This window comes from Leptosomus discolor, chromosome 5 (assembly GCF_034619465.1).
Source record: "Leptosomus discolor isolate bLepDis1 chromosome 5, bLepDis1.hap2, whole genome shotgun sequence".
In the NCBI taxonomy this organism is placed as follows: domain Eukaryota; kingdom Metazoa; phylum Chordata; class Aves; order Leptosomiformes; family Leptosomidae; genus Leptosomus; species Leptosomus discolor.
The window spans coordinates 38,602,074-38,629,792 of record NC_141395.1 but is presented as its reverse complement, the minus strand read 5'-3'; the positions used below and the strand labels follow the sequence as shown (position 1 = coordinate 38,629,792).

At 47.5% G+C, this 27,719-nt stretch overlaps 1 protein-coding gene across 1 annotated transcript in view; it reads left to right on the top strand.

Annotated features, from left to right (window-relative positions):
* Positions 1 to 8,950, top strand: part of ERBB4 (erb-b2 receptor tyrosine kinase 4) — a 393,477-nt gene extending 384,527 nt beyond the window's left edge. The window contains exons 27-29 of the mRNA XM_086465988.1: positions 4,507 to 4,554; positions 5,586 to 5,877; positions 8,514 to 8,950. Coding sequence (XP_086322114.1) covers positions 4,507 to 4,554; positions 5,586 to 5,877; positions 8,514 to 8,950 — 777 coding nt within the window. The remainder of the gene's footprint in view (positions 1 to 4,506; positions 4,555 to 5,585; positions 5,878 to 8,513) is intronic.
* The last annotated feature ends 18,769 nt before the right edge of the window (positions 8,951 to 27,719 follow it).

Genomic DNA, 27,719 nt, shown 5'->3' with positions numbered 1-27,719 from the left:
AGCAACCAGACTCTGAAGTCTCTGTCCATCTCAACAAGCTAGAGATGTTGATCATTCAGGTCAGAATTTCAGGATCAGAAATCCAAAACCATAGATTTTATCAATAGAGGAACATCAACTCTTTTTTTTAAGATAGTATTTAAGACGCAAAAACAACAACCAAAAAAAAAAATCCACAAAGTAAATTGGATTACACATACAAATCAAGCTATTTAAGTTTACTTTGTAAGGTCCAAATGTATTTTCTGCTCACAGTGTGATTCATCACCTAACCAAAAAGAGATGGCTGGGGGTAGTTATATTGGGAGCCTGCAAAATGATGACATCACTTTGCAATTAGCAGGCAATTTAAAGACATTTAAACAGTTATATCACATTTTCAGCCCCACTAATTGGCACCACAGTTGTTTTCTTTGCCTCCTTTTTTTTGGAACAGTGGCCACAGGGTATCAACTCATGGGGAAAAACAGTAAAGAATTAAAAAAGTGTGCAGACATCACTGGTTTGGAGAAGAGCCAAGTGGTAAGGTTCTGTGTTAAGGGTGTTGCAAGTCAGCTATGTTTAGTACAGACCTAAAGGGCAGGCATGAAGAACATACCATTACTGTGATCTTCGTTGGCAGGTCACTGACTGGGAGGAGTCTTGTCAGCAAAAATAGCAATAAATGCATTAATGCTAGCCCATTCTTCTGACATCTTGGGACAGGGCTATTCTAAGAGGGCCTGTTACTATGTCGTTATAGTTGCATAGTATGTATTTAAATGTTAGTCACGGCCAAGAAGGTCTAAAGATAGGACAGTGGGTTTAGCCTTTTGTGATGAGGGTGGAGCAAAGCATGTCCACGGATAGATATTGTGGCCATCCTAGAACAGTATTTTTTAAAATTGCTAATCATGTAAACATTTACTGGCAGAGGAGCATAGCCCTGTGTACTGAAGTCAAGCCAGTTGCTTTTCTAAGTCCAAAGACTTCCTTTTCTAAGTTACCTTTAAGTGGTCACTGTGGGCTGTGAACTGAACAGCTCCCCGCTTATTCATCCAGAATCGATGAACCACAAGTTGAAATTCATGGGAGTGCCTCTGTGAAAACAGAAAGATGTAAATTAAAGGTGTGTGATATAGAACAATGTAGTACAGAATAGAAAAGGAATGGTTACAGTCACTGGTTTAATGTCTATGAAAAGCGGACAGCAGGAACTCCAACCTATGTGCATATAATACTAATGCAGTATTGCTACAGCTCTTTTCACTCTCATGCAGTCTGGAGGGCTGTAGCCACCTTGGAAACCAAAAGAAGTAAACCCCCTCTTCAGAGTCTCGCAGCCTGCAGGTGGGAGGGAAGGAAGTTGGGGAGCTTTATAGGGAGGCAGAGGATTCTCAGCAGAGCTTTGAATTCCTTGCTGTTAAGGGAGTTGACCCTCTCTAGTCGCCACTTTGTATTTCTTCTCTGGATCTATCTGTAATCGTCAGTTTGCCTAAATGCTCACCACCCTCTGTGGACCATAGGTTACTACTAACCTGTCTTCAGTCTTTCCTTCTCCATCTTTTCATCTAACATTCTGGGTTGCAACTTGTCCTTGCCCATGTGTCATCACAAGTGGACAGTAAATCTGTGGTACAAAAGAACAGTGAGGGTGTTCAGCGGGGATTTCACCTGTGCAATCAGAGCATCTCCAGACTCCACAGCGTTCTCTGTTTAAAGGGATCTTCCCAATTGTCCTAAACAAGCCTTTTGCAGAAGACTGCCAAGGTACAGGCTTGCTGCGCAGTCTGTATCCAGATGTGTGTTGATGTCTGTTCTCTTTAAAAAAGCAATCTTTGCTAAAGTATCTTCTGTTCCTTCCTCTATTATGATCTTCACTCTCAAGTGTGATCAGCTCAGCCAGGCAACTGCTGACCTTGATTCTTCCTTCCTTCCTTCCTTGTGAACTTTTCTTGGCTGTTTTTCTTCTGGGTATGAGTGTACATGTCTTGAATAAGAGAAAAGAGACCACACACAGATGGGGCAGCACTGAAGTTTCCAGGCTGATCCAGCCAAGCCCTCTGTCAATCTCCTTCTGTAGTGCCTTAGACAGCACTTTTTCTGCAGTTGGCATCATCCTCGCTTCCCTGGCTGTCAGCAGCCACAGCTGGGTCAGAGAGGCCAAAGCTGCTCCCAGGCCTAGGGCTTAAGTTTAAGCTCTGCTTTTCAAACATGATGAGGTCTTTGGCAAAAGCTTGGTGAAATCAGTCACAGTTAGCCTAGACTTCAGTGGCATCTCAGCTCCTCCTCCCCCAGCCCTGTCACTCATGCTCAGGGCCCTCATTGCTCCCACTGGCTACACAAAGCAGAGCTCCACAACTCATGCTAAGGGGGCACTGGTGACTGCTCAGCTCCTCCAGCACCAGCTGAACCAGGCCTGTGTTTGGACATCCAGTTCAAGAGCAATTTGCTGGCAGCAGAGGAGATTCACGTTCAACTCCAGCCTCTAGAGAAGCTGGTGTTTCAGTGCTTTCAGACTGACTTTTGTCTATGTGCCTCCCGTTTCTCCCTGTCACAATTAGGCCTTACTAGTGTCTCTCCCTTGGTACTCCGCCTCCTGTCACATGCCAACCCTTTCTCCCTCTCTGCACCTCACAGTCTCTCTCACTTGTCATTGCCCTCTGTTCCTTTGCAAACCACCGTTCCCTGGCTCCTGACCATCCCTGCTGCCAGCTCCTCCAGCATCACTTTCCTTGCAAGCCTCTCAACTTCCTCTGCACTCTGCTCAGACTGCTGTTTCCTCCTCCTCCTCCCCCAGGGAACTGGCACTGGCAGGTGGGTCACTGAGACCATGGTATAGATCCTCTCCTGTGTTTTCTTCCAGCACCTAGTTTCCCTGAGAAAAATTACTACTGAGAGGGTCCTGCACAAGCCTTGCTACCAGATGGTGCAGATAGACAATTCAGCTAACAAAGGTGTTTCTGCACTTTTGTCATTTGCAACCTGGAGGCTTTTTTAGGTCATAACTTCACTAAATATGGATGAGTTTTCATGGGGTTGGAGAAAAATGTATAACTATGATTCCTCACTGCATTTACACCTCAGACACAAGGTGCTAGATCTGAGTAACAAAATGGCTGTAGGGATATTTCAAGTAGAAGGAAATGAGCATATTATGGATCACTGCAAAAGGGCCTTCAGGCAGACAGCATGCATTTTAAAAAAGTTTATGTTTTTTTTTAAGGTTTTCCTGATGCAGGTATTTTACTTGAAACAAACATTCCTTTATAGAGTAAGATACTTGACAGTGACCATCATCTCCATCCTGATGTTTTGGCAAGAAGTTTATAAGGGAAAGATTGACTGTAGTACATCCAGTCCTTACTACATGAGGATGCATGTTGTCTTTTCTGTTAGTTTTGGCATGTTTCTTGATGTGGATATGTTTTTGAAACAAATTTTGATGAATGAGATATCTTCTAAAGTAGAGTGTTCTCAGGACTTACTTCCTGAGACTGTGGGGTTTTCCTTCAAATTTATGTCAAGTTTAGACCTTCTTTGTTCAAACCCTGACTTTTTCTCTCCCCCAGCTAGGAGATAAGGGAAGTACAATAAAGTTTTTGAAACAAAATGAGAAACAAAGTAATTATGAAGAACTGATCTTGTAGTCTCAAAAATAACATTTTGGCAATAGAAAAAACACGTTAAAAATAAAGGGTTCTATGTTTTCTTTTTATTTTCCTCCAAAAATCAGCATTTCCTCAGCGAAAGACAGGCCAGTTTTAGTTAGCGGTAGTAGATATAAATGCAGCCGTTCTGCTGGTGATGTTACAGCAGTTCAGGGTCCACAGGGCAGTGTAAGATGGTTCCAGAAACCAATATCAAAATGAAGATCTCTGCATGGATACTCCAGACTTCTCAGTAAACCCCCTTAGTCTGTGATACAGAGGTAGCATTAGAAGGGTGGTGTATGTTGGGAGCAGGACCATGGCATGTTGCAGTCTTGAAATCCAGGGGCTGCTGTGCTATTTGGGTTTACCAAAGCTTAGGGGCTCTTTTTCCTGTGATGCTTAAGCTAGCTTTGACAGTCTAATGACAGTCCTGCACCCTCCTGCCCTCCCACTTATTCCTCTCCTGCTTTGTCCCTGGGAAAGGAACCCTTGGCTTGGAGCTAGACGCTTTCTGCACTTCTCGGGCCTTTCCTCTGGAGTTGAGCGCACTGTCTGTCATTCTTTCTGTACAATCTGCCTTCCCAAAAATTGGACAGAAGACATTTGCAGGATATACAGCTGTCAGCAGGTGAAACATGGCACTTGCCCTTACCCAGCAAGAGGAAGTCAGTAGCCTTCCCTAAGAGTGGTGAGGCACAGATTGTTGACGTTGGTGAGACATTTACCATGATTGAATTCTTTGAATCTTGGATTCAGTTAGGAAATCTAGCTGATGTGCATGTTTCTCCCCATTAGCTCATACAGCTCATGTGACTTGTTTCATTCATGTGACCTCTTATTACGTATCCATCATTCCATTTTTCTTTCCTATTAGAGTGAAATTGGACACAGCCCTCCTCCTGCCTACACCCCTATGTCAGGAGTAAGTATTTCATCCTTTAGGTTTTCCTCCTCCCATCACTACATATTTTCTGTTTCAAAACCCTTTTTCCTACGTAAGTGGCCCAAAAGCCAACAGTGAATGAAGTGTGTATATAAGGAATCAAATAGTCAAGGTCTCTACACCCAGCCTGGATTCATGTGCAAGCTCTATGGACCCACACCCAAAATTCTGCCAACTTTTAATGAAAAAGCGTTTAAATAACAGGTTTGGATGAATCTGTACATTTTTCCTTCCTGTTTATAGGTCATGATGTCAAAATTTCATAGAATCGTAGAATAGTTTGGGTTGGAAGCGACCTCAAAGATCATGTTGTTCCAACCAATTTCCTTGTACGCCTTTGCTGATAAGCAAAATGGTAGGTTGAGTCAAACCATTGAGTTGAGGTACCAATACAAACACAGTTCACCAGCCTGAAATGCGCTAACTGATAGAATTACGCACTGTTTGGGTGACGGTGTGATTTTTACGGCAGGACACCCTAAAAGTAGGAAGAAACAGTTCAGAGATTGTAACGTCCTCTATCCCCAGTCCCCTTTGCAGAAGGAGATTTCCCTAGCATGAGGTTTAAGGATTTTATTCAGAAATCAGAGGAGATGGCCAGGGTAATAGAAGAGGAGATACTGTGTTTGCCTCTTACAGCTGCATATATCCAACATCCACATGTCTAGGTAGGAGACAAGTTTTCTTGCCCCATTTCAAGCCCTGAGCAGCCAGCCTGCTTCCCTGCTCCCCTTACTGCACCGATGGTGCCTCCCTGGGAGGGGAAGCCAGCTCAGCACCACTGAGCTGATGGATGCTTTACCAGTCCCCAGCAGAGCCTGTGCTGCTGCTGATCCCTCAGCACTGGAAACGCAGGAGTCTGCAGGATGGACAAGGCTTCACCTGCCCGGTGAAATGCATCATTGAGGAGGTGTGGCAGGAAGGGCACAGGAGCCACAGAGGTGACTTGCTGTTGAACCTTCCCTCCCTTCGGAGCCTCCTTTCTCATACTGCCTTTTCTTTCTCAACAGAACCAGTTTGTGTATAGAGATGGTGGCTATGCTGCAGAAGTGCCAATGCCATACAGAGCTCCTGGCTGCATAATACCAGAAGCCCCAGTTGCTCAAGGGGCCACAGCAGAGATCTTTGAAGATACTTGCTGTAATGGCACGCTACGAAAGCAAGTGGCAACCCTGGCAAAAGAGGACAGCAGCACCCAGAGGTACAGTGCTGATCCTACAGTCTTCATACCTGAGCGGGTCGTCTGTGGAGAGCTGGATGAGGATGGGTACATGACGCCAATGCGAGACAAACCTAAAACAGGTAAAAAATTGTCTTCTGGACAAGCTCCTGGTCTAGTCTAACTGCATTCTCTCTTTTTCTGCATCAGCAGCTTTTCACCAAAAATGGCTTTATTGAGTAACCCAGCAAGGTTGAAACATTCTGACTAGGTTAATATTTCTTTGTGTGGGGATTCATTTTTATTTGATTAATTTTCTACTTAGAAGAGCTCAAATGTACCGATATGTCAAGTTTGGCAATTCCCCTTTTTCTTTCTGGGAAATAACAAGAGAGAGGAATGAAAAAAAGCCAAACCCCCTTCTTATCCAAACACAAATCTTCAGTTATTTCCAAGAAAAGGATCTATCATTGGCCAGCTGTAGTCTCCACTTTGCTTTGTTTATTGATCTTCTTTATCTTCATGGCATTGTGCTTGGTAAATGTCATGTTGAACATACCACAAAACTGATACACACAGTTAGCATTTTATACCCAAGAGAAGTCTAGGGTTGAAGGAACGAGATGTGCTTCAGAGAGACCATCGCTGTGAGGTAAAGTTTGCCTAGATCTGTGCCAGCTCAGAGTGCTGCACTTCCCAGTGTGCCGTCATTCATTTTTTCCTTTTTTAAACAGTGACAGCAGTCATCTAGATGTAAGGAGATGCGTCATTAGTAATTTGCTTTCAAACATTTGCACTTGCTTTAAAAAAATTAATTAATGCGAATGTAAATGCCAAGCAACTACTATGTTTGTGAAGAATTTGGAAGCCACTTACCCTTTGTGTTACATGGTGGAGACGGAATGAGCCCTAGGGCTTGACTCAAGGTGGGAGCGCACTCATGGCCCTGCATTTCAGCAACCACCCTTGCAATCAGAGATTTGATGTTGTGAGTTTGCTTCAGTGTGAGCCCACACAGATGTTCACATACAGGTTCACCCTGTGGTCCTCAGAGCTCTGCAGGAACCGGACACTTCACAGGTGCTGCCTGAGCCCTTGGGGTGCTGAGCCCTTAGGGATGTGGTAGTAGCAGCCCAGGAGAAAGCACCTCCTCCCTGCCTCACTGGGCACAGACAAAAGGATGTCACAGTGTGGCCACAATGCTATGCTCTCTCAGTCAGCTGGGGGATTCAAATCAAAGCACTGCTGGGCTGGCATCACTAAAAAAAAAGAAAATGTTCCCACTGTGCTCTTGGCACGGGCACATGTGCCTGTTTACCTCAGATTCAGCGAAGTTTTAGCGGTGTGTGCAAAGGTACTTGCTAAGTCTTGAACTTGCACATTTAATAGTTTTGGCCCTGTCCTTGATAAAAACAGACCTGAAGTGAGGACCAAAGCCACCCTCTTATAACAGACACGGGCCTGTTTCCTTGCAGGCAGGGCTCTGTGCAGCCCATGAACAGAGCCCGTGACCAGAGCCATGTCACTGGAAATGGAGGTCTTGTGTTGGCATCCCTGTGCAGCACAGTCAGGCTGAGAGATCATCCCTCGCTGATGGCGGTGGCCTGGAGACCCTGTTTTGTAAGGAACGGCTAGGCAGTGAGATGAAAGGCAGAATTAATACTGGAAGCCGATTTGAGCTGATGATTTCCAGCCTTGAACGAACTGGATGCTTTTGACGCATCTTGCTGTAGCGGTCCCACCCCCAGACACTCTTGGCCCTGGCTCACCTCCAAGCCATTCCCTTTGCAGCCCAGTTGCAGTGTCAGTGACCTCCCTCCTGCCCGGGCTGACTGGCTTTCTGTTTTGTAGCAAGACCTCATTGCACACGGAGCAAGGCAGGACATGACATTCAGTGATTCCATTGCTCCGTGGCTCAGTCACCTTTGTGTGGCCATGGGAGAGAGCTTACAAAGTGTGCGTTTTTAACCTAGGACACCCAATCTCTTCGTGTTTCTCTTCCCTCCCCACCTCCTGTCTAGCTTTCCATGCAAGCTGCATAAGCCTTAAAACCTTTCTGCAATTCAGCTACAATTTTTTGTGGTGTTAATCTACAGAAAGCAATTTGAAGCAAGTGTAACCTGCTCCAAGGCCCGTTTTGGAGCAGATGTAAGGCTCTCTTGTACCCTTTCCAGGGCTCATTTGAATCTTTTTTTTTTTCATAGTGCTTCTAGGCCCTTTATTCTTCAGGGATGAAAGGTTTTTAATCAGACAAATTGTTCTGTTAGAAATGAAGCTGTCTTAGAAGTCAGCCCTTGGGGATGTTTTTTGTGCAGAGAGGCTTAACTAAGATTTCTACAGAGCTTTCTGGACGGAAAGACTGCAGAGCAGAGGGTTTAACTGATATGTCCCAGGTTGCACAGAGAGTCAGCAGCAGAGGCAGAAGTCACTCGGCATGTTTGTCTCTGTGGATCATACACTGAGACGAAGTCCAGGATCAAGCAAGGCACACAGGCTATAGCTCAGAAGGAGCTGTAGTTTAGTTTGCCAGTAGGTTTGATGAGTCACTTCATCTTCCAGGGTCTTCATTTTAACCCATATTGTCTGTTTAGGTTGTAAATTCTTCACTTCTAGCAAGTGTGTGTTCAACATAGACCGCACCTGATCTCTTCTGGAGTTCTAGGAACGACTAGGGTGAAGGGGGCACAAGTCCAAGTACTGCTTCTGGTACAGCCTGATAGTAACGTACACATCAAGTTTGCTACTGGATTTTGCTGATTGGGTTTTTATCTTTCTTTAGATTACCTAAACCCAGTGGAAGAGAACCCATTTGTTTCCCGACGAAAGAACGGAGATCTCCAAGCTGTGGACAACCCAGAGTATCACAACGCTTCAAACGGGCAGCCCAAAGCGGAGGATGAGTATGTGAACGAGCCACTGTACCTCAACACTTTTGCAAACACCTTGGAAAACGCCGAGTACCTGAAGAACAATTTGCCGGAGAAAGCCAAGAAGGCCTTTGACAACCCAGACTACTGGAACCACAGCCTGCCCCCACGAAGCACCCTCCAGCACCCAGACTACCTGCAAGAGTACAGCACAAAATACTTTTACAAACAGAATGGACGGATCCGGCCCATTGTGGCAGAGAATCCTGAATACCTCTCCGAGTTCTCCCTGAAGCCTGGCACTGTGCTGCCCCCGCCGCCCTACAGACACCGAAATACAGTGGTGTAGAGACTGTGGTCTTACAGAAGTGGAAAGGCAACCCCTTCTAGCTGACTCACTCTTTCTCTCTTGCTCTCCTTTTCTCTCCCCTTCTTCCCTCCCTCCCTCCCATGAGTTTCCTCTTGCCAGTTCACTCATTTTTTATATTTCTAAGTGAAAGGATGTCTTGGAGTTGTTTGCAGATTCTGTTGGGAACCTGGAAGGAAGAAACGGAAAGAGACTGGAAGAAAGCGTGTACAACCTGGCATTTCTCACTTTCCGCAGATCCAGAGGATCGGATGGTCAGAGAAGCCAGACAGTACCAGTAAAGGCCAGTGGCAATGTTGCCTGCTGTCTAGCTAGTTCTCAGTGATTCAACCCAGACGCTGTAGGGAAAGCCACAGAGAGGCTGTTTCTTTCAGCAGGAACCGATGAGACTCTGTACAGCATTCCTGGAAAACTCAGTGCAGTTTCCATTAGGGGGAAAAATGGACAATTTTTATATCATGTGTGATAGCATAGTAATTGAGATTGAGAATCCAATTTCTTTCTCTAACACTTTCTATCCCAGCAACTGAAAATGGCTAACCTGGCTTTTCATAATCATTCAGATCTTCATCGTGGCTTTCCAAGAAACGATTATGTGACTAATATATGGCTAAACCCTTTTTCTGAGCCACACCATGATTTTGTGCCAATTCCTGACCACAGAGACTTCTGCTCAGAACTGGTACATGACACAACCATTTTTGTATATGTGCCAACAGGACAAACATTTTAAACACAAAAACCGTTTCAAAAGAGAGTAACGAACCACGCCTCCACTATCTTCTTTTTAAACCTAAGACAGGCCAAGAAACCAAGATTTGTATGCAAAAAGCTTTGCTTTCCTGTTTTATACCTGCTGACTATAAATACATAAGAGGACCTAAACAAATTCCTCCCTCTTTTTCTTCTTTGTGATCTTGAAGGCAGTTGGGGATGCTGTCAGGCAACACTGAGGACAAGATGGAGAACTGGAGAGTTGTGAAGTCTACTGGTGTTGTGTGGGGTGGTGGTGGGAAGGGTCCTTTAAACTGGAAGACAGACACTGGACTGGAGAAAACGCACATAGCGGTTCACTGGAAAGTTAGTTTGCACTTAAGCTCCAATTTTATTTGAACTGTTTTCTGGATTCTGAATGAAGCAATATGGCAGTGACCAGCAAAATACAAAATAATAATTTTAAATTTTAAAAAAAATTAATTATATGTAAAGGATGACTGTGGAAATGCCAAAATGAAGCAAATCAAGTCTTTGGAACAATGTCTACCAGTTCTGAGAGGCCGTTACGTTGACTGCTTCAGAGAATACAGTGACAGAGCAACCAGCTCTTACTGCTGCCATGTGAAGGATAGCAGAGCAAGGCCTGAAAGGGATTGGAAGAGACAAATGTCTTGCTCTGGCTTACAGCACAGTACGGAATACTTTTTTCTAAAAGGAGGATTACTCTGGCACAGAAGACAGTGCCTATGAGGTTTGAAAAGTCAAAATGTGCATGACTCACAGAGCTTTCCATCAAAAATATAAATAAGTACGCCTCACACTTACTTCTGCTTTTCATCAACCTCAGTTTTTAGGTAGACACCCCCACCCCACCCCCTGGCCTGCACCTCTTTGGAAATACCTTTCAGCCAGAGTTCTGGACATTTTTAGCGACCTGAGGCAGATGGAGCTGGGAAGGGAGGCATAAGGGCCAGAGGCACTGGTGGCTTGCTTCTGCCACACCAAGACCCATGTGTGTAAGAGCATTTTCCTACCTAGTTCCTACCAAAAATCTTAAGGAACTATTAAGTACCTTTCAAGATCTGCCCATGTCTCTATCCATCAAGGCTTTTAAAGGGGAAGAAACTGTACCTGATGGATGACAATCTTAGGTGGTACAACAGTATTTCAGTTTATGCACTTCAGTACTGTTGAACTCGAAATCTTTGGGGTGAGCTGACCTGGCAACAACAAGTGGTCTGGAAACGGCATCAAGCTCCTCCAGATTCCTGCCATCTCAACAGCTTGGCACCTTTAATCATAGGGAAGCAGAAGGAGGACTGAGAAACAAGCAATAGTTACCCAGATCTTGGTGGCTGAGATCAGCTTGGTAAAGGTAGGAAGAGATTTTAAACTTGGGTTGGTTGTTATGCTGGTAGATGGGAAACAAACTGTATATGATGACTAGGCCAAGGTCGGTTCAGCTGACAGCCTGTTTCTGCATCAGGGTATTGAGGCCAACTTGAACCAGCTGCGGGGCAGATATTAAACCTGAAAACTGAATTTGTAGCTGAAAAGTCTGAAAACAGCGAGAACAAGTATGGATCTGTGAAGCTATTAAAAGGAGATGTTGGGTCAAGTGGTACCAAGGTGGTTTGTGGTGGCAGGACAAAATGACCAGCAGACTACTGAAGTGGGATAGATGGTTACAAAACATCATGCATCTGAGAGGCCTTGCCTCTTCCTGGTGCTGTCCCATAACTCCTCGTGATCTTGGTAGGAGACAGAGGCAGGCGTTGGGCCAGGACTGGGGGTGCAGAGGGGTGCCAAGAGGTCCTGGAGATGCCACTCCAGGGAAAGTTTGCTAGTGGTAGTGCTCACACAGTGTCATCTGAAGCATGAGCAAAGGTCTGCCAGAGTGGGACACCATTGCCAAGCCGCCTGGAGTTAAAAGACCAGCACAGGATTGTGGATGTCCTGTTTCGGCGCAGAAGCAGCACAGGTTATGTAGGTAGGTGGAGGAAGGGGTTGATTTGTCCCTGAACAAGTCTTGTAACAGAGTAACTCCTAATGGAGAAAAAATAAAATAAAATTCTGGTACAGCTTACGTGTTTGAATTCAAAGAGGTGCACTCAAAGGCTGCTGGGGCAGAAGCAAGCACGCCTCCAAACCTGGGTGGGATGGTGCTGGGATGTAGCTGCTAACAGAAGGTGAGGCCTGATTGTTTCTCTGGTAATTAAGTAGTACTGGTGTTGGAAACAAGCCCTTCAAATAATCAAAATGTAAATAACTGGGTTTTTTAACAATTTAACATTCTATTTCTTACAAAACTTCAATTATTTATTTATTGTAATTGTTGACTGTGGGTGTGATATAATATATTAAGTAGCATGGAAATGCGGAGTTTCCTTGAAGTGAGGCAGCGTGAAGGCCGGAACAGAACCTACCTTTTGCTGGGCCTCTGACATGCAGCCAGGCTGAGCTGTGCCAAGCCGTGCTAGCTGTGTCCTGAATAGCAGAGGGCAAACAAAGGGTTAATGAATACAGTGATCCCTGATGATGGAAAACTCAACTGGCTGCAGCTTCACAGATGGGTGGTTTTTTTTCCTGATCTTCTGGTTTCAATTTCCAAAAAGAGCCCTTACGTTTCCTGCTGTGCCGGTAGTTGACCTTTGTTGGTGCATGGGCCTGCGCAGTAACTGGCTCCTTCTCCCCAGTAAGAATAGCAGTCTTCTGAATGCAGCTGTAGTTGTGCACGTTTCCTCTGGAAGAGTAGTGCCTCTGAGCTACTTTGGCAGACTCTCTCTTTGCCAAAGAAAGTTTAACCATGGTTAAAGAAAAAAAAAAAAAAAAGGCAAAACCAAGAGCAGAAGTGTTGGGCTACTTTAATCTGATCAGCACAAACACCTGCCTGGCCCGAACTCACGTGCTTGCCTTAGCTGGTATAGCTGCTGGCTTGGTGAAAGAAGTCTGGCAAATGTACATGGCAAAATCATGCAAATATTCAGCTGATGACGTTGTGAAAGGGCTTTTAATGAATAATTACAGGTCTGGAGGAAAAGCAGGTATTTCCACACGCAAACTACGTTTTGTCAGCACAAAGCAGTGGGTGAGAGCATCAACACAAGTATTTTGTCTGGCTGTGATTGTTTTTCTAGTTCTACGATGGTATCTATGAGGCGCTGTCAGTTTTTGTGGATTTTATAATGCAGTCTCCTGTTCGTAAGAGTTCTCCTTTCCGTTACTGTAGCCTGCGCCATGGAAGAGCGGTGGCTAACTTTTCAAGAGGAGATACCCCAGTGTGTATCTGCCATTGTCCAAGGTACACAGCAACACGCTAAATGAAAGAGAACAGCAGCTTTTTTTTTTCTTAATTCCTTTAAGTGATGCTGTCTGAGGTGTTACTGTCTACCTGAGGGTTATTTCAAACAGACGCGGATGCTGGATCTGATTCACTTGCTGTAACATAATTGACTCAAACCAACTACTTTTAAGTTTCGTTCTTCAGCTCTTTTCAAATTTTTCTTCTTCTGCAAAATAGCCAGGAGGGATTCTTACATGGCCCCTTGCTCGGATGTCGCAGAGTATTTACGACTCACTTTCAAACTCATCGTCTCTCACAGGTAGCAACCAATGGAAATAAGTCCGAGCGAGTATCAAAAGTAGGAGCTACCGTGTGGGTCTGTTTCAGGTACCTTAAGCTCAGCCCTGAAATCCTTTTCTTTGTACAGAGAAAGGTTGTGTTAACCCTGGTTGTAGCACTTATTTGATAGAAAACGCATTTCTTGACTGCAGGAATTGCATGCAATAACCTCATTCCAGTTACTTTCTGGATTAATGGGGAAATGCTGTTCCCTTCCTGTCCCACAGAGGCTAAGCCCAGAGGCTGCGTGCGAAGGGCACTGGTGTTGATGTGGTGCTGGGGCAGAGCAGCCTGTACAGACGCCACTGATCGGTACTGGTTTCCACTGAAGATCTGAGAGGGAGTTACAGGGGAGTGTTTCCCCCTGCCCTCAGCCACTGCCAGTCCCGCCTAGGGGCAAAGAAAATGGCAACCCTGACAGATCAGCTTGGCCCTGTCTCTCTGTGGATCCGTTCTTTCCATAGCCATAGGGTCAGTGGGGTAGCACGGGCAAAAAGCACTGGCTGAGGTAAGTCAGCCTAGAAATGCAGCTTGGGGTTGGGGGCTTTTCTGAGGGCGGGCCTATATGGGAAACGCAGGTAATAAAGAAACAATCCTTTGTTCCTGATGGGTTGTCTGTGTCAGTGTCCAGCATCATGGTGGCAGTTAAAGGAATGAAGGGGTTGTTTGGGCTTCTTTATACCGCCTTGGAGTGAGGAGGCTTTGGCAGAGTCAGGATGAGGTGGTTGTTGCCATGATTCCCCAAGGCAACTGAAGGCACCCTGGGCCACCTTGCTTCCCCCAGGAGCCCTGTGCACCCTGGGTGTGTGTCTCTCTACAGAGAGGGTGGCGGCCACTGCAGCACCCACGTGCGCTCACACCCTCTGGCTGCCGACCCTTTGTGGGGGAGGGAAAGGGAGTAATAGAAGAGCCTCAGGGACAGACATCGCTCACTGGTCGGGACGGATTTTCCTCTGGCTTTGCACAACTGGCATATTGGGGCTTCCACCACAATTTCCCAGCCACATTTTGGAGCTCAGGGTGGTGTTTACCTGCTTTGAAGGCTGTGTAGCCTGAGGGTGACTGGTGGAACAGAGGTTTAGCGTGAACCAGAGCTGAGCCTCTGGTTATCAGTCACCTCTGTGGCTCCGGAAGAGCACCTTGAAGGGGACAGTAGCACCTTGAGTTCCCTTCAGCAAGTATTTTTCAAAAGGTGTTGCTACTTGCAGTTATGTGAAGGCTGCGCACCCGTTTGTTTCTAGCTCTGCCAGATGCGATGTTCTCATTCCCACGGATCTTGGACCTCTGCTGCTGACAGAACAGCTCGGCTACTCTCATATCAAATCTTGGATTTGGGTTCAGATTCTCTTTTAGAAAGCCACGCCGCGTGGGGTGGGGTTGGTTGGCTGCAACATTCACACTCCATCCTGTGCAAGGAGCCACGGGCATCCCACAGAGCAGCTGCTGTGCAGCGTTGCTATGTTTGCAAGATTCCCACTCTTATTTTCTGGCTCTTGGTAGGCGTTACACAGGTAGAAAAGGTCATTGCTGCAAATGGGGCTTTCGGATTGGGAAAAAATAACAGAAATAAGGTCTGTGGTCAGAAGCAGCACTCAAGAATGCCCAAAAATCGCTTGTCTCCACCTTTGTTTTAATTGTATTTTAGCACAAGGTCATAGTCCTGTACCATTGCATGGATTAGGACCTTGTTACGCTGGTGGGCTCGTTGCTTTTGGGGGAATCACTGAGGGGTGAGGCAGTCAGTGGTACCGCAGTGTTGGCTGGGACCTGCTGCGGGTTTGGGCAACGCAGAGCACGTTCCAGGGGAAGCTCATAGGTGTTCAGGTCAGACTGGTGGTGGTGGGACTTGCTTGGACTGGAGCCAGGCGCCTCCGCAGCCAGAGCCGGACAGAAGAGGTGCTTCCACCCAAGGCATCCTCCAGCTGGGGCTGCGCCGAGAGGCCAGGAAAGAGCATGAGGGGGAAACCTAAGGGCGTTATTGCGGTTAGGAAATGAGGAGTCAGAGCTGCTTTTTTTTCCTTTTTCCTTGTTTAATTCTGAGAGTGAGCTTTGTGGACCTTGGTAGAGAGGGGTTTTAGGGGGAGATCTGTACGGTGTTATGCAGTGTGAGTAATTGCGTCCCAGTTCTTCTCCCCTCCCCAGTAAAAAAGCCATGAAGTTGTGCTCCAGGTGTGTTGTGGATGAAGCCAGCTGGTCAAGGGTGCGTCCGCACAGCACCTCTCACTGGTGGCTTGGGTGTGACCAGGGCGCACACATACATCGAGCCATCAGCTGTTGCTGCCACGCGCTGGCCGTGAGCACCACTTGCCAGCGGTTTGGTCCCCGCGGTGCCGCAATACCCGTGCTCTGCCCAACCTTTGAGCCCTCCTGGGGAGAAAACACTGTATTGTCCATAGCGCTCCGAAGACTAAACCCTTTTGGGATAACCACAGTAATAAACTGTGAATGGTATTTTATAAGTGTAGATACGTATGCCGTTCTTTTGAGGTAAGGTACTATGACATATGTAGCATAAACTGGTACTGCTGTTAAATGGGTCGATTATTAACTGAGCAGCTGTATAAGCGGTAGCTAACTTTGAATGCACTAAACCACTGATTCTTTGAAGACGGAGACTGAAGGTAGTTGCTGGGTACTTGTCATTTTATGGTGGGGTATGTTAAGAGTAAAATGCAGGTCAGTGAAAACACTTGATTTTTTTATAGCATTTTTTTGTTGGAAATTGTTACATATTTGATACATTGTTCACAATGGTTTTGATACCTTTTTTTGCCCAGTTGTTGCAATTTCCCCAACATTATAAGCTGGAATTTCTGAAGAAGTAGCAGCCCAAGCGTAAGGAGGGGAAACAGAGGGGGAAAAGCAGCCTCTTTCTGAAAATAAGGATAGCCAAATTGTGTTTCCTGACCTGGCAGTCTTAAACTATTGACTTTTTCTTTCCTGATGCGGCTCGGATTCCCAGGCCTGGGGGATGACACTACTGTGCCCTCAAAATCAAAGGCTGAGCCCCACCTGCGATGCGACGCAGGAATAGCACAAAGCTCCTGCGAGACGCCCCGCTCGCGGTGCAGGGGGGCAGCTGCCTCCATGGGCCACGCTCAGGGCAGCCAGCCCAGCCCACAGGAACCAGCCTGGCCACCTGCTGGGAGGTGGGCAAGAGGCAGAGATGGGGAGGGTCTGGGTTTTACCCAATTCTCCGTGCTCTCAGACAAAACAACAATATTCCGCCTTACAAAGTACCTTCAGAAGAAGAGAAGCATCAGCATGTTGGGGAAGATGCTCATTTCTTGCAAAGTGATGCATTCAGAGTTAGCTGCCTTTCTGAAACAAAAATTTAAAAAAGTACAAAAACTACTGTATGTTACTTTGAAAATGTGAATAGTATTTTTATAGCTTGTTAAAGACACAGCTAGTTGCATTTGTAAATAAGGATAATGTTGCTTTTATTTTCCTTGTGGACACCATTATTTGGAACATAATTGTCCTTAGGGTTGATTTGTATATAGGTAATTTGCTTGTGATTAAGCTGCTCCTCTCCTTTTCTTTCCTTCCCTCCCATCCTCTGGTTTTGGTTAGAAGTACCGTTTTTGGCATTCTGTGTGATTCTGTGTTTTAGCACTATTGTGGTGTGTTCAGACTTTCTGCACTTGCTTACACAGTAGGGTATGCCGATTGTGTGTGGCGTAATGTTACTTTAATCTTTCATTTCTCATATTTTAGCTATTGAGGATTATGCACTGTTAAAATACTTACTGACCTGGGTTAATATTAGGTACATATTTTAGCATAATTTCCCTTCTTTTCATGGTTTCTCGTTTTTTCTTTTTTTTTTCCTTCCCTCTCCTTTTGTCTTGTTTGGAGGCTGGGGAGAAACCTGTGGATCTTCTCTTCGTGTGGTTATATTTTTTCCCCCCATGTGCAGTCCCGAGTTTCTCCTCATGGCCCCTGGGGTAGAGCTTTACCTGTTAAGGCAACTGTAGACTGCGACCCACCTTGCATCAACCCATGCTCATCCCAGCTGAACAATTTGAAAACTGTTCTGCCTTTTTGTTACATGAATCTGTCAGAAATATATTTTTAATTTAATATAAATGAAATTCAATAAAATACGAAACAAAGCCTGTGTGTATGCGTGAAATTTCTTGCCAGGGCCTGAGCACTTCCAGCAACGCGGACTCACCATGTCCTGGCAGAGTGCGTGGCCTTGGACCCTGCTCGGGGAAAGCCTCGTGCTGGGCACCTTGCCTGGTCCTGACCTGAATCTACCCACTCCCCGGGCCCGCAGTGCCCCCGGGGTCTGGTGGAAGATCACCCCGCCAAAACCCAAAGTCCCCTCCCATTCTCCCCACCCAGCCCTACAGCCGCAGTGCCCCATGCCCCCAGGGTGGCCCTGCGTGGGGGGGGGGGGTACACGGGGGGGACAGGCCAGCAAGCTGTTGGGCAGCCCCAGGACTTGAGGCAGGGAGTCCCTTTGGGGCACAGCCCATGTCAGGGCGTCCTGCTGGCACACGGGTGGCATGGCTGGTCAGCTCTTGGAGGTGGGGGAGTGGGGAAACACACACCCTGGGAGGTTTGCTCCAGCTGTCCTGCAGCTGAGTGGCACCAGAAGAGTCAACGATGGGATGGTGAAGGCTGAGCAGACCCCCAAAGCCACAGCAGCCTGGGAGCACGGCCTACCCGAACCCCCAATTCTGGCACCCCAGGGCTGCCCAGCTCCCATGGGCAGTGATGCTGCCATGCTACAGTGCCCTGAAGTCAGCTCCTCCAGCAACACCCTTCTCTTCTGAACACTGCCACCCTCATGCCCCTCTTTGTCTGTTGTACCCTCAACTTGTTAAGTCACAACTTTTATTATTTTTAAAAAGGGCCCGTGAACGGTTTCAGTCCCAGGGCCCTGTGCCCCAACACACTCACTCACCTAGTGACTGGCTGCAGCTCATTAACCCCCACTCACCCACGGCAGCCCTGCCCCAGCCAGGTTATGTGTTACAGCTTTGTTGCTGGAGGGGATGTTGGGGTGGGGGGGTGGTACATTTATTAAGCCAGTAGAACTCAGTGCCATAAATAAAATTTAAACAAAAGAACTAAAGCCCACCACCACACACACACACCCACACACCCCCACCCCAGCGGCTGCACAAGCATTCACATTCATCTCACTTGTGATGCTGTCAAGCCAACGCCCCCATCACCAGAGCCCAGCCAACTGCGGCTCTGGCTTTGGCAGATGCATCTTTAAGTCCAGTTAGAAAAACATGTAGCTGCTGGGCTACGCCCCCACACCCCCACCGAATAAGCCTCTAGGCACTACCCTGCGCCCTCAGACAAATGCCCACCATTGCCCTGTGGCCAACTTAAATCCCGTGACCTGCACACAGCCCTGTGACCTCAAGGCTGACAGGCTCCAGCCTGAGCATGTGGCCGCTTCCCCAAAAGCTGCGGTCAGTCCCACAGGGGACACACCCTAAACCAAAACGCTGTCACCACTCCAGTCTGCCTCCTTGGCCAACCACATCACTAGGACGAGCTTTTTAATTTTGGCAAGAAACAGTAAAGGTCATTTGGCTCTTTGAGACGCACTTGAAAATGCTCCACTCTCCCTGGATTACAACTACTTTACGAATGTGAAACTGTTTCACGAACAACCTCCACAGTTTGTACCCCGTACTCTGGCAGGGTCATTACAGGTACAGACCGTTCTGCTAACGGCCCGCATGGTGCTAGCAGAGCCTCCCTGTTCATTCCAACACTCCCCCCACCCCCCCACCCCCCCCACCTCCCCCGCCACTTCCCGGAAGCACTGCAAAGGCAGCCGGCCCAGCCAGAGAGCACCAGGAACACAAGCTGTTTGTACCACAGCTGCTGGCTGAAAAGCCATTAGTTTTTACATTATTAAGCCTTCACGTTTCACAACTGCAGGTATTATAAACTATGTTTTTCCATGGGGGTTGGTGGACCACCAGTCATCAGCAAAATGGTGTGCTGCTGCAAGCCCACCCTTTCCCGGGAGGGCAAGGGGCTGTGCAGGAAAGGGCTCACGCAGGGTGCCTGAAGCCCTATCCAGCACCACAGCACAAGGCCCTTCCCACGGCTGGCCTGCACTCAGAGACACACACACACCCCATGAAAGGCTGCCCCTAATGTAATACAGCGCGGAGGAAATGGCATCTGATGCAAAGGCAGAGGTTTGACATATAGAAACCTCTAGTGACATAATCACAGGATAACTTCAGCAACGCTTCAGAATAAATAAAATCCAGAGAGACGAGCAATACCCCTCTCCCCTTCACTCCTTCCCCGAGTGGGTTTTACTTACCTGGCCAAAAAAAATTTTAAAAAATTTAATCAAGCAACAATTTTCTGGTGACACACAATATTAATTTAAAGCCCTCTGCCACTAGCTCAGAAAAGCTCAGCAAAGCTCATTGAACTCAGGTGTTTAAGCTGCTATGGAAAAGCCCAATTTAGTTTTTGCAACCAGTTTCACACTGCACTAATGGTGCCGCCGTGCTCTGCACCACTCATGAACCAAATGGGCACGTGCATAGGGAATGATCCAAACCTGAGGACTCATTTCTGACGATAGTTGATCTTGCAGTGAAAAAAAAAAAAAAAAAAAAATACTTTCAGGGATGGTGGGGGAGCCTAACACAAACACACCAGAACTGGGCTTTACAAACTGGCCCACGACTGCCCTGCATTCGGCTCTGTCTCGTTCGCAGTGGTAAGAACTGGCCAGCTCATGCTGCCAGAAGCATGTACTTGTCCCACAGCTACAACCCTGTGTGCTGAGTGGTTGGCCAGAAAGGAGGGAAACATGTCAACCAGCTCAGGCCTCTGCTCCTCACTCACCCGGGGGCAGCTGGTTCTGAGCCTAAGCCCCCTCCAGCCGCCAGTGCAGCCACCAAGCGGATGTCCCAGCTCACGGGCCAGCACTTAACACCCAGATTGTCTCAGCAGCCACAGAGAAAAATGACACAGGAGACAGGGGTTATGAGATGGTGGGGGACAGGGGAGATAAAGGTGAATTGTGTGGGCAGAGTCATGACTCCCTGTGAGAGCAACCTGCCGCTGGAAGAGCCCCTGAGCTCACAGGGAGCCTCCACATCGTCCAAGAGATGGACTCTACTGCTGGGACCAGGCAGCTGGGTGAAGGCCTCTGGCACGCCTGCACCCCAACCCAGGGAGCTGGCATTAGCCTTTACATGTCACAGTTAAAAACAAACAAAAAAAACCAAAAAACAAAAAAAAAACACCAAACCACCACCCTGTTTCCATGCTGTCTGCAACCCTCCATTCAAACCCATCTGCCCCCTCATTTTTGCAAGGGGCCAGCATACACCAGAGCAGGGCATCACTGGGTTTGACCCTGACCATGAAAGCCCTGCTGAAGTCCTTGTTCAAGGGGACAGCCAGCACCTCCAAAAGAGGTACCCACTACATGGCCCCACCTGCCCTGTGCCTGCTCACCACCCCAGCAGGAATGGCTGACAAACAGTCGGCACAACTGCAAAAGCTTCCTTCAAAAACTCACACCTGTAAAAGTGGGTGTGTCTATTGCTACACTCCCACACCCTCCCCCCACCCCCCCCACGCCAGTAGCGAACGCTGAAGTAACCACAGATGCACTGGGCCAGCAGGCTGAGATGCAGGTAGCAGGAGGGGGCTGCAGAAGTCCAAGTGGTGTCAAGTGCATGTTAATCACAGTGTTTAACACAAGGCCTACTTCTTTTCCAAATACATGCCAAAAAAAGTTTTAAAAAAACAACCCCAAGACCAAAAACCAAACACCAACACCAAGTCAAAATATGTAGCAGGCTGGTCTTAGCAAAGCCCAGCTGCTGTCCTTGCTTTCTGCTGCACTCCACTCTCCTCTCATGGGCCAGCAGTGAAATGAGTTTAACACAGCCTTTGAGCCCTCAGCCCTTCACATCACCCTCCCCACCATGCTGACTCAGCGCCACGACATGGAGAGGGAACAGTTGGGAAGCAGAAAGTGACCATTTAATTTTGCATACATGGTATAAACTGTTTCTGGCAAGGCTGTGCTGTCCCTGTGATAAATCCTCCTTCCTACCCCTGCCTTTTTTTTTTTTCCCCACACTAAGAAAAGCCTTTACTACTATTATACAGAGAAAACTTGTACGAATTGCTTCCTGCAAAGCACCAGCAAGTAAACAAGGTTGTAGCAAGAAGGGAATGAGTCACAGTTTCCTTTCAGCCTTCCCCACAGCAATCTGCTTTTGTCCCCATCAGACAGAGTGTGTGTTGCTCTGCTCCATGCAAGGGCCTTGTGCAGAGCTGACCAGAGGAGTTATAACACAGGAAACCTTTTGTTCTCACAGACTAGAAATGGTCCTGATTTTGCAGACCTTTGTACCAATCCATGCTTTTGGCAGGGCAGGCCTGGGGAAGGGAACAGGGGAGGGCACAAGGCGGCTGTTGCGTGAAAAGCAAACCTCTCTTTTGTGCCCTGTTGCTTTGGCACCTGTGTCTTTCTCTGTTCCTCTGCCTCTCTCCCTCTGACCTCACTGGTCCAGTTGGGGCTGGGCACTGCGGTACTGCCCCTGCTTGCCTCAGCAGCTGAACCACGGCTGAAGGCATCGCACGCTGCAGGACGGCACAGGGAGGGCAACCTACCAAACAGACACGGCTCCAGGAAACCCTGCTTGTCGGCAACAGGCCCCAACTACTCCCATACCGCATCAGTCAGCAGCAACCGGTCCTGCGCTTTGTTGGCTCTGAGAAGCACTTGAGGATGGAAAAGGCCTGCCCTTTGCTCCTCCTTTGCTACGTATGGGAGCAGCCTTCCACCGATGAGTTGTTTCCTTCTTCTACCACTGTCTCACATAGCAGATGGCACACTTGGGCTGCCCCCGCTGAGAGCTGCGCTGAATGCCACACCATTGCTTCACATTTCAAAGCACTTGTGGCACCCCCAAATCCTGCCAAACCGAAGAAATCAAACTACAGTTGATGAATACATCGTTAATGTGACTTAACATTGAATAGCAAAGTCAGTCTCACCCAAAGGCCACCCCGCCTGCACTGTTGACTGTAAAAAGTCATTTACAAATGTGCCGAAGCCCTCGGTCTGTCTCTGTCGGGTGCCGCCTCTCTGCTGCAAGTTTGCAGGAAGGTAAGTTTGCATTTTTCTAAGACGCGCTGAGCACTCTACAGCCATCCAGCAGCAGAGGGATTCACTTAGCCAAGCGAGGCGTTTCGGGAGGGCCTGAGCAAACAGATGCACACACATACACACGGGCACTAGCCCATGAGCAAAGCCATCTGCAGAAACAATGCAATGTGACCCCGTATGACCTGAGGAGAGAGCAGGGCAGCAGGAAAGGAGAAACTGTTCAAGAAATATTTTCCTGACTGAATTTGCTGATTTGCTAAAATCCGAGTGTTTGATGGAGTGCTGATGGTTTCCAATCAGGAACTAGGAGTTGTGGCGGGAACCGGGGACCACAAAGCCCCCCAGGAGCTCAGCAGAGGAGGTATTAGCCAGCCTTAGACATGAACTGTTTGCGTATCTGGGGCAGACAGATTGCGTGTCCTACCGTTAGATGTATTGTCTTGGCCAGAACAGAGACATGAGGTAAGAACTTTCTTTCTCTAACGTTTTATCTGCTCTGTGCAGGATTGCCAGATTATGCAGAAATACCAAGCAGCAGACAGTGAAATATTTGCATTCCATTTGCATTGTTTACACAGAAGAGTGGAACATGCTCATTTTGATTGAACGTATTTATAACCACGAGGGAGAAAATGAACACGCATGAAAGGCAGGAGTAACAACTGAGTAATTTTCCAGTGCTGGTCCACAGCACAGTTACCGTGGCCTGAGCTTGCACCCAAGTCCTCAAGGGCAGCAGGAGAACTATGAGCTAACCTGGCACCCTGGCTCGCCCACACCAATGCACCCACATTTGCTCAGCGACTTCAGGGAAGAGGGCGCACGCCCTGCAGACGCATCAAGATGTCACACCGAACAGCACATGGACAGGTTCACCAAGGCAGCCTTGGTGAATGCAGAGCTGTGCATACCGCTGAGGCCAGGAGTGATGGATCATTTTGGCTGTAGGAGACCTCAAGTGTCCTGCCGAGCGCTGCTGCTCTTTTCAACCCGGCCCTGTGGTCTCCAGCTATTTTTAGCCCAGCGGTGCTAAATGTACTGACGCCTGTGGAGGCCTCCAGCACTCGTGGCTGTGTGACAAGGACAAATAATTCAGTCTCAGTAACTTTACTGTTCCTGCACCATAAAAGGCTCTTTTCTTTGTTTCCGTAAGCCGTAATCAGGGCAAAGGAGACTGCATTCTGGTGGTCAGAAAGGCTCTCAACGCATCCAACCACCAAACACGGGAGAGAGGATGGAGATATTAATCTCCTAACTGATTCAACTGATACTGTGTTTTGTATTTTATATTTCATTGGAATCCACGTACTGTTCTGGGTCTCTGTTGGTCAATGGGGTAACACCCCCATCGAGCTTTAATGCCGTGGAAGAACTTTGTAAAGTGGCTCTCTGAGACTGAAATAGTTAAAATAAGTTAGACTTAAAATTCAACAGGGCCCAGAATAGCAAACTATTCAGAAGTGGGTACCTTTGTGCAGGGAAGAAGCTTCATTTCAGTCAAATATAGTGGAGAAACAATGGAGCATGTTTCCTGTCACATTAGAAATATTCTACAGCTTTTAATAATAAAAAGAGGAGGAGTACGTGAATATTTTAGAAGCTATTGTTCAAATATCATAGTTTCAAATTGTATCTACAGCAACTTGGGACTAATTTTGAGGAGTTAAATCTATAGCACAATGGATGGGTTATGTCTCCTTCTGCTTCTTGCAACTTGGACAGCAGAGGGAAAATTTGGAGGTCTTGGATGGTACTATGGGCTCAGCCATCCCAGGCTTCAGTGCCTTTTTGAATAACAGAGTTAACGTGTCTTCAACCTCATCAGCAGGGCAATGACCAGAGGGACTTTGCATTAAAATCACAATGCAGGCAAAAGATGGGATGAGATGCCTTGCCTAAGCTGGTTCCAGAGCCAACAAATAAATCCTGACCTTCTAATTCCCAGGCCAGAGTCCCTGACGAGCAAGTGAGTGCCCTGTTGCAGCACAACATGCCACTGCAGCCCAGGAGCTTTGCTGCCTGCCTGCAGAGGAGAGGGGGAGGCAGAGGAACATCACTCGTGTCCCTCAACCCTCATAAACATAGCACAGATGGCTTCAACTCATGGAAGCCACTGACCGCGTTAATATTCAAAGATCTGCCAGGAGAACATGAAAGTGTGAAAAATGGGTTTTCTAAACCGTTAAGAAGGTATTTCAGCATAAAGGAGAAGAAACAAAGCAAAATTCAGACATCTTCCTACAACATCCTGTTGTGCTTACATTCCCTACTGTCAGACCTCGTAGCTGGGTGAGAATAGATCTAAGATTGTCCTGAATTTAATTATTTTTTAACTCATTCAACAGTGGTGATATCTTGTTGGTTTTCACACCATTCTGTCAAAATCTGCCTCCTGTGCCACGCTCCTTGGCCAAACCTGCAGCAAGACCCCAGCAGACTGCACTGGGATGACAGACAGCAAACCCAGCCACCACCATACCCTGGGCTGCCTCATCAGCAGCAATTTACCTGTCTCGGCCCCAAGCAGCCTGCCCCAGCCCTAACAACTCCCCTTGGCAGGAGCAGCCCTTTGGGCAGGTTTCCCACCCTGCCCCTTGAGGCTGCTCTCACTTGTGTGCTGGGCACTGTATGAAACCCTTGGCACATGTTGGTTTTCTCTCCTGGGAAGCTCCCAAGTGAACCAACCCAAAGGCTGGAGTCAGAACAAGCCTGAAAAGGCAAACGATTGCACTGAAGCAAGTCAGTGGCTGGGACAGCGCTCAGTTTACAGTTGCCCGGGCCATGCTGTCTTTCCCACCTGTGGAAGTCCTCTGCTCCTGTGCTGTTAAAATAGGGCTCAGACCTCCTCAGGGCACCCCAGCAAGGTTTTGTTGTATCCTAGGTTTTGGAGAAAGCAGGGAAGTGCCAATACCAGTCCTGTCATTAAATCAGATGAGGAGACAGGACGAGGTCACTGCCACAGCCCCTTTGCAAGTCCAGCTGGAGATCAGAGAGGATTGCTCTTCTGAGGAAAAGAAATAATTTGTTCTTCATCTATACCAATAATGACAACAGAAACTTTAGATTTATTCTTACCTTCCTCTGAGTGTGGATAGCCTTCTGAAACCATCTGAGCAGACAGCTCTTCTTGTGGCTGTCACTGGCGCAAGCTTCACCTTGTCTGCAAAACACATCATTGTAAACTCATTTCCTCCCCTGCCTCATTTGTGGCGGGAGGCTGGGATTGCTGCTAGGGACTAACACAGGGACCTCTGAGGACGCTGCCAATCCAGCACAGCTAGACACTTTTCTTCAAATAACAAGAAATGCATTTTTCAAGACCAGTGGTGTATGGGACATTACCCCAAATGAGAATTTCTGCAAGGTACAGTGCCTTGTGCATTGGAGGACCTCCAGACTGAGCTGGAATAAAATCTGTCCCCAGCTGAAAAGCACAAGTGCTTGGACTCGCTTGGTGACAGTGGAAGTGACTGTGGCTGCACAGGGAGATAGAGGAATGACTTTGCGGGATTCCCAGCGATCCTTCTGCTTAGACACACCATCCAGCTCACAGAGACTGCAGCAAATTTATCCTCACTTTTAGAGGGTTTCTGCATCTGGAGGGAAGAGGTTGAACAAAATCTGCCTGCAACGGCCACACACCAGCTGGAGGAAGGGATGAGGAGGCCAGGGATCAGCACTCCTGTAAGGCTGAATTGCCCTGAACCAGCAGCACTGGGCATGATTGTTCCTCCCGTGGTGTTGTGCTCACTGCTGCACTCCCGATCCTTATCCCTAGCCGTGCCCTTGTCCTCTTCCAGCGGAATGGAGGCAACAGCCTCTGTATGGCTGAGCAATGCTCATTTCCACCACAGCCCCCCCCCCCCCCCCCCCCCCCAGTGCAAGCAGGAGCCAGAGCCCAGAGCTACCTCCTTCCCCAAAATCCCTTTGCAACGTGGCATCCTCGCAGGCCATGCCATGCCTGCTCACCCTGCATGACCGTGTGTCAGCAGATGGCATGGCTATGTACCATACGCGCTGCACAGCATATGTGGGGCTATTGCTGAGCGTGAAGTAGGGTGGTCACATGGACAGGATATTTCCTGACACTCTGTGGGCAGGCGCCTTCTTATTAAAAGCTGAACTTTGTACATTTAGCTGTAAGTTTCCTTACTTCCTTCTGGAGCTAGGCGTTATAGCAGAAATAGTCATTTAGGATACTTGACATAAAACTAAAAGCTTTCTGATCAGACGAGGGTACTGACAGCTCAGTCAGAGGAGGAGGGAAAAAGAGGAAATTACCCTGCCCAGAAAGATTTTGTGCCCCATTGCTATGCTCGTGTGGTTCCACTGTGCCCACATGGCTCCCTCATCAACAGCTACTTTTCCTTTAAAGTAAGTCCAGAATCTCTATGGCAGAACACTTCCCTGCCATGAGGTCAACAAAGAGTCCTCCAGATGGGCAAAAGATGGATAACCTCAGTCCTAAAGTTCAGATGGTCTTAGACATCTATTGACTGTAAAGCATTGATTGTTGACCAGAAAAAAAATTGGTTCTGCTGGGAAGTAAAGGGCTGCCTATTAAATTCGTTATTTCTCTCCATGGGCATAAACCAGGACACCAGAAGCAAAAGCCTGTGACATTTATAGCAGAAAAAAAAGCAGAGGCCTCTGATTTCCTCTGTGCCCCACACTACCCAGCCTGAAAAAGAGAGATGACTTTTCAACTTACTTAAAAACGCAAAACCTGTGGAAGGGGGAGTTGCGTAGAATCCAGAAAAAGAGGGATTGAAGAGAGTCAAATTTGCTGATAAGACACTCTTCGCAAAACAAGCTTCTGCTATTCCCCTCTTGACACAGTGTCTGTTGCCTACCAGGGCAATCATATCCAAGTGTAATTGTCTAACAATTGTTCCACACTGAGAAAAGAGTTCTGATTACAGACATTAACACATTTAGGCATTAAGCTTCCTCACTGTGATTACCCTTGAGCTTAGTCTCACAAATGAATTAATGTGCTGATCGCTTGGACTAATAGAACCAGCAAAAGGGTGATGAATTGCTTCCAAATCAGATAAAATCAAGCGTGACATCATTTAATTAACTTCAGGGCTTGGGGGGAGGAGAAAGGGGGTCAACGTGATGCTGGAAATAAATGTATCTCTCCCTTAATGATGCCTTTGGAGACAGAAATACGCAAACAGGGGAGGTTGGGGCTGGGGAAAGGGAAGATGAGCACTAGGTGAGAAGGGGGCTGCTGGAGGTGGGGCTGTGTAATCCCCAGGTGGCTGCAA